This window comes from Ylistrum balloti, unplaced genomic scaffold (genome assembly GCF_031769215.1).
Source record: "Ylistrum balloti isolate Yb309-2 unplaced genomic scaffold, AGI_CSIRO_Ybal_v1 Utg370828, whole genome shotgun sequence".
NCBI classification, from domain to species: Eukaryota; Metazoa; Mollusca; class Bivalvia; order Pectinida; family Pectinidae; genus Ylistrum; species Ylistrum balloti.
This window is the reverse complement of record NW_026782478.1, coordinates 562,710-568,962: the sequence shown is the minus strand read 5'-3', so window position 1 is coordinate 568,962 and position 6,253 is coordinate 562,710. Positions and strand designations below refer to the sequence as shown.

General features: G+C 34.8%; 2 protein-coding genes across 2 annotated transcripts; both read right to left on the bottom strand.

Annotated features, from left to right (window-relative positions):
* Window positions 1-1,086: 1,086 nt before the first annotated feature.
* LOC132558822 (galactosylceramide sulfotransferase-like) lies at window positions 1,087-2,292 on the bottom strand. The gene has a single exon (XM_060223432.1). The coding sequence runs from the start codon at window positions 2,290-2,292 to the stop codon at window positions 1,087-1,089; it is 1,206 nt and encodes a 401-aa protein (XP_060079415.1).
* A 2,873-nt stretch (window positions 2,293-5,165) lies between these two features.
* LOC132558821 (galactosylceramide sulfotransferase-like) lies at window positions 5,166-6,029 on the bottom strand. Its single transcript, XM_060223431.1, has one exon. It carries the CDS (start codon window positions 6,027-6,029, stop codon window positions 5,166-5,168), a length of 864 nt encoding a protein of 287 aa, XP_060079414.1.
* Between the last annotated feature and the right edge of the window lie 224 nt (window positions 6,030-6,253).

The window sequence follows — 6,253 nt, the reverse complement described above, 5'->3', positions numbered from 1 at the left end:
CATAACCTGCAAGAAATTTCTTTTAAATGTAAACGACAGTTCGGTGTTGAAAATAATTTTTGTAGGGGGTAAGGGGAGGAGGGCGGGAGATATCTTCCTGCTTCATGCCATTACATGTATGTAATAAAGTGCATGGTATGGTTTTTGGCACAATCCCTAAGGTAGACAACCATTATCACAGCCATGATCTCTTTCAACAAGCTTTGGGCTATCGGAATTTAAATATTGTTGTGGGAGTTATTCCCCCTCGTATATTCATGTAACACTCCTATTGAACCGCTCTGACTCGCGAACATTACTTGTAACAGAAATATCGTGATTTTTGTCACGTACATCTAAATGTCATTGTCACCGAGAATCCACACATCACTGACACATAAATATCATTGAAAGTGCATTGTTGTTAGTGAATAGATTTGATACAGTACATTTGATATAGTGGAACTCTTTTAAAATCGTTACTACACAAACGACTCATTCGTTATATAATTAGTGATACATATCTTTTAGTAGTAACAAGTTTGTATACATTACTGCGCAGTTTACCTTGTATAGAGTCGATAATTGGCGTACTTTATCTACTCCGGATACAATAACATGACGTCATATTCTTATTACACTCTTCATATTCTCACTTGGCTTATGATTGCTTTAATGCCCTAAAACTTGTGTCGAGTTTCATAAAATGAAAAAGATGTAAAAATTCTAAATATTTACAGATTTATTGTGAACCTATTGTGAAGACTGGTACATTAAGTTACATCTGATGGTTACTTTATACTGAGTTCACAATATCTAAATATTTACAGATTTATTGTGAACCTATTGGAGACTGGTACATTAAGTTACATCTAATGGTTACTTTATACTGAGTTCACAATATCTAAATATTTACTGATTCATTGGTGAACTTTCTATAACAATATTATACTTTCCAGTAATTATCTCATCTAAATGACAAACTTGATATATTTGAAGTCAATTTTATTATTCAAAAATGTTATCAATTTTAGTGTTATTGATAGGAAAATCTATTATTGCCAGACATTTCTACACAACTTCTGATTCAGTCCTTTCACCGGTATGTTAAGTGCCGCGCCGAATGGCCAATGTTTGTTTTCTCTGGAGTTTACGGACCTGCTGAATTTCGGTGAATAGACGGTCATTGCAATACTGTTTGTCAACCAGGAAACCTGCATGCCACTTGCACGGTTTGATATAAAATGACGATTCTGCCTTGTGTTCTCGACAATACTTGTCAACTTTCGACTTCATATCACGGAAATATCTTAATTCTTCTAAAACATCACTGTTAGTTAAAATGCTTTCCCAATGCCTCAAAAATTTACTTTTGAAAAAATCAAACAACGCATAATCTAGAAGACACCATTTCCGGTAAAGATTTTCCTCTTCTTCACCCACAGCAAATGCAGGTTCGTGTCTCTTTTGTACATGACTTGATATGTACAATATATTCCTCATGTCCCAGTTCAGTAGTCTTCTCATTAAAACCAAACTTTCATCAAAATATTCGACTATGATGACGAGGTCGAAATCTTTATCAAGTTGGCTGATATATTCTTGAATCTGTGCTTTATCTGGGAGAACAAAGAGATCTAATGGGAAGCCAAAATCCCAAGCCATTGAATTAAAAAAATTAGACACTCGGCCGTTCTCTGGTATAATGCGGGTGTACTTATTTGGCTCTTGAAGAAATTTAAGAATTGGTTTTTGCTTTGAGATCTTCAACATGAATTTCCTATGGTAATAATGAATGGACGATATGAACTGTCTGAAAGGATCCCTGACTGTAGCGATGTAAACAGAATCCGAAGGCAGAGTCTTTTGGAAATCACTCCGATTGTAGCGTACATGACTACATAGTACGTCATACGTCCTGTGTGCTGGTGGTGGAATAGCCACCGACGAAATGGATTTCCCTGGCTGCATGGGTAATGAGATACCAGATTTCGGTAAAACGAACACTAAGTCATGCTCAATACCGAAACGAAGGAAAAGATTCTGCATTGTGCCACTAGCAACTTTGTGAACCTTTAGAAAAGCTATGTGTTTCACAGGATTACTAAAGTTGTACAAATGTTCTCTATTACTTTCAGTTCCTCGATTGCGTGAATTCATCATTGCCCCATTTACCAATGACCCATTGGATGTTTGCCGTGATGTACCGCTCTTCTTTCCATTTGCTTGTTTTATCCTGATAGCATTGTCTGGGGTATTTACATTCTCTGATACTGTCCGGCTGTTGTGCCAGAATATAATACACACAATCATCACCAAGAAAAGTACACTGAAATACAAATGAAAAATTTCCTCAATTTCGTTACACAATGTGAATTTAGGACAAAAACATACACTCATCCTCCGGTAGTGCATTGAAACATTCGTAGAATTACACACGAGAAAAATAATTTGCATTTTTTACATTAGACACAGAGAAGCCAAATAAGAAGATAAATTGAAAACATATATGATACAACAAATTCGTCCTTTTTGGACTCCGTATAGCCTAAATAGATAAAACTTAGAAAGCGACTGAGAAAATCGACTTTGTTCGAAAGGATTGTCAAAAGCTAAGTCATACTGTAAAATCACATGTTTTCGTGGGTTACATTTTTCATGGTTTATCAAAGTATCAATATTTCATGAGCACTTGATTTCGTGGATGAATATGACTCAGTTAATCTATCGTAATGAGTATCTTCTGTAATCATTCATAAAAATTCCTTTAGGAGTTTTCACAATAAGGAACTCTTTTGAAGTGAAGGCGATTTGTGACATTTCACTGAGACAACTCTGTTAACAAGCAATCATGGCGGCAAATATGAAACAGCTTTGTGCTACTCAACGATTCGAGCATTACCTTATCTTTTTCCTGTGTAGTCGATTTTAGCAAACAAGTTTTAATAGACTGAGATTGCATCCATTGAAGACAAGTTCTTCGCCTTAACATAAAATTCGTTACTGGAAGTTGACGTATACACACCAATGTTACAAGAAAAATATCGTGTTGCTAGAACAAGCATTGAACGATAAACTTTCTTACCGAGGTTAAACATGGTGTAGCTGTTCAACGTAAAAATCATATTCTGACAGTAAATACATATTGTCTACTGTAAAAATGAAATATAATAAGTGATGTGAACATGCAACACATTGGTCCTGTATACCTACGTCGTCTTATTGTACTTGGTTACGGTACACATCCTTTTGACAGCAATACAATTCTTACTTAATGAATACCATTTGAGAACAGATTAGCAATTAGCAGAACAATGGAAAAAAAATTAGCAATTAGCAGAACAATGGGGAAAAAATACTTTTAAAATTCAGATTCCGTAGAGAAAGACACAGAAAGACAAAAAAAATATATGTTTACGTTTGGTAAAGTGCTGCGATGCTGAATGCTTTGGCAGTTGATAGTCTTTCATGGTGTATAATGATGAAATATGTCAATTTATGACACCGCACATGCACTAATATAGGTAGACATTAAACCGCATGTAACAGTAGGACATTACAGGTGTTCCCCTGGCAGATTGAAAACTAAAGTCATTAGGTTGAAAATTTAGTAATTTTGAAAAACTAAAAAATACCTTCAACGTAAGGTTGATATGCGACAGGGCATAAAGCAAAATTAGACTAAACAAGAACTCACCAGATTGTTAGAGTCTTTCTGTACATCTCTATTCCTTTGTATTACATGTACGTTACAGTAACTGACGTGTACGGACACTTATCACGTTCCATTAATACTGGTCAGGCTTTAAATAGCTAGCGGCTTCTTTATAAAACCACATACTACATTGTATCTATAAATGTAGCACCTTTAGATCGCAGTGATAACGACTCTTATACGTTGGCTGAAATGTCCATGTTTTTATTAAACAATGTAATTAATAGTCTCGCGCATTAAAAACCGTTGATACAATATATACATTTCCAACGTTATATACAGTCATTTCGGTTGACGTGACTTCGTCGCAAAGACAACTTCAGTTTTTTTTTACATATATAGGAAAACTTATAATATGAAGATATCAGTTAAACCGAATTCCTCTCTATTATTAAAAATGATAAATGTAATGCATTTTACACGTTTAATCTTTTATATATCTAATATGTATTATTATTAACAGCCCGTCAACACATAAAAAGTCATTAGGGCCACATATCTAATAGTTAAATTTTGACCATTTTAAATATATAAAATGAAACTGGATTCAGCTGTTTAGAATTAATGTTTCTCCAATCTGGAATAGTTGTGTGATGTTATAAATTGCCACTAAACACCAAATCTAAATATTGACTTGTTCGTCGTAGTAAATATACCAGGGAAAAGAATGTTTAACTATATTATGTATTTTCCTTATTTCGTCAATCTCAACCACCACGTCTTCCCCCTGGAGGGAAATATATACTAATATATCGGTGCTGATATACGACACGGTCACAATAATTTTTAATAGTGGCTATTATTTAAATATCTTCAAATAACGGACATAATAAAACGAAATGGAAATACGGATAGGTATTCACATTAACTTGGCTACCACATACTCACTTGGCTTTTGATGGTGTTATACCATTTTAAAATTATTCAATTCTGTTTATAATTTAATCAAGATATTTACAGTAGAGTCATCATAAAATAAACGCATACGTCTTACATACACTGCAGTATACATATGTCTTGGTTTGTAGAGTAATTAAGAGTATCCGACCATCACCTATGCCAAATTGAAAGAACGAATTGCACATTAAAGATACGACGGTCGTCATGTCGAGTCTAGTTAAAATATCTAACACTGTACCTACTAGTAGCTAGAAAGTGACATCACGTGGAAAGGTATCTCATTGACAACTGTCTTTATAGTATATTCATTTATAGGTCCACTCAGTCGTTTGCTGATAGGCTTCTTTAAGTATGTAAATTGTTCACCTTTTCTTAAGAAAACTGTTGATTCTTTATGCTGAAAAGTGAACTTTATAGTTCTCTTTCTGGAGATTTGGCTCAAGAGATGTGTCAGTATTCACTTTCCTTTGCCCACAAGAGCACTAAGCAATCGAATGCTGGCTAGTAAAACAGATACATTGTAACATTGTTAAAGCAATGAACTATAATCATATGTTTGATGCTTTCATGATTAGTTGCTATTGTTAACTGAAGAAAAATGTTTTTCTCTGAGATAATCAATTTGTTTCTTTTCTGCAAGCAGACGGGATTCACAATACTGGTTATCTATGTAGAAACCCTTGTGCCACTGAGAAGGTTCAATTTTCAATTTTTCAGATAACAATTGTGCATGACAAAATTCGTCAACTTTCGCATTCATTTCCCGAAAATAAATCAATTCGGCCATAACATCACTGTTTACTAACATATTTTCCCAAATCTTTAAAAATTTCGCTTTGAAAAATTCGAACAATGCATAATCGAGTAGACACCATTTCCTGTACAGATCTTCCTCCTCTTTGCCAACTGCTAGTGCCGGTTCTGGATGTTTTCGTACATGCCTAGATTCATACAATAAATGCCTCATGTCCCAGTTCAGTAGCCGCCTCATCAAAATCAAACCTTCATCTAAATATTCAACAATGAGAACAAGATCAAATTGTTGATCAAGTTCCTCAATATACTTTTGAATTCGCTCCTTATCCGGGTTGACAAATAGGTAAGGTGGAAAGCCAAAGTCATAAGCCATGGAATTATACAAATTTGACACCCGACCACTCTTTCGTATTATCTGTTTGTACTTGTTCGGATCCTGCAAAAATGTAAGTATTGGTTTGTGATGTGTGATATTTAACATAAATGCTCTGTGGTAGAAATGAACACAAGAGATAAATTGTCGGAAAGGATCCCGAACTGTAGCGATGTAAACTGTATCTGAGGGCATATGCTTTTTGAATTCATTTCGGCTGTAAGGTATATGGCTACATATAATGTCATACGTCCTGTTTGCTGGTGGTGGAAGAGCCACTTCTGAAATTGGTTGATCTCGCATCATGGTTAATCCAGTACCGTGAGACGGTAAAACGAAAATTAAGTCGTTCTCAATGCCGAATCGGAGGAACAAAGTTTGCATTGTGCCACTTGCAGCTTTGTGAACCTTTAGATATGCGATGTGTCTTACAGGACTGCTTTTGTTTAGCTGGTTATTAATCACATCAAAGTTTTCATTAGGTGTATTTTTATCGATGACTTTGACGTATAATCCCTTATATCTTTGTT

Excerpts from the sequence above, each read along its gene's own strand:
- LOC132558822 (XM_060223432.1), bottom strand. The coding sequence starts at position 2,292 with ATGATTGTGTGTATTATATTCTGGCACAACAGCCGGACAGTATCAGAG.
- LOC132558821 (XM_060223431.1), bottom strand. The coding sequence starts at position 6,029 with ATGATGCGAGATCAACCAATTTCAGAAGTGGCTCTTCCACCACCAGCA.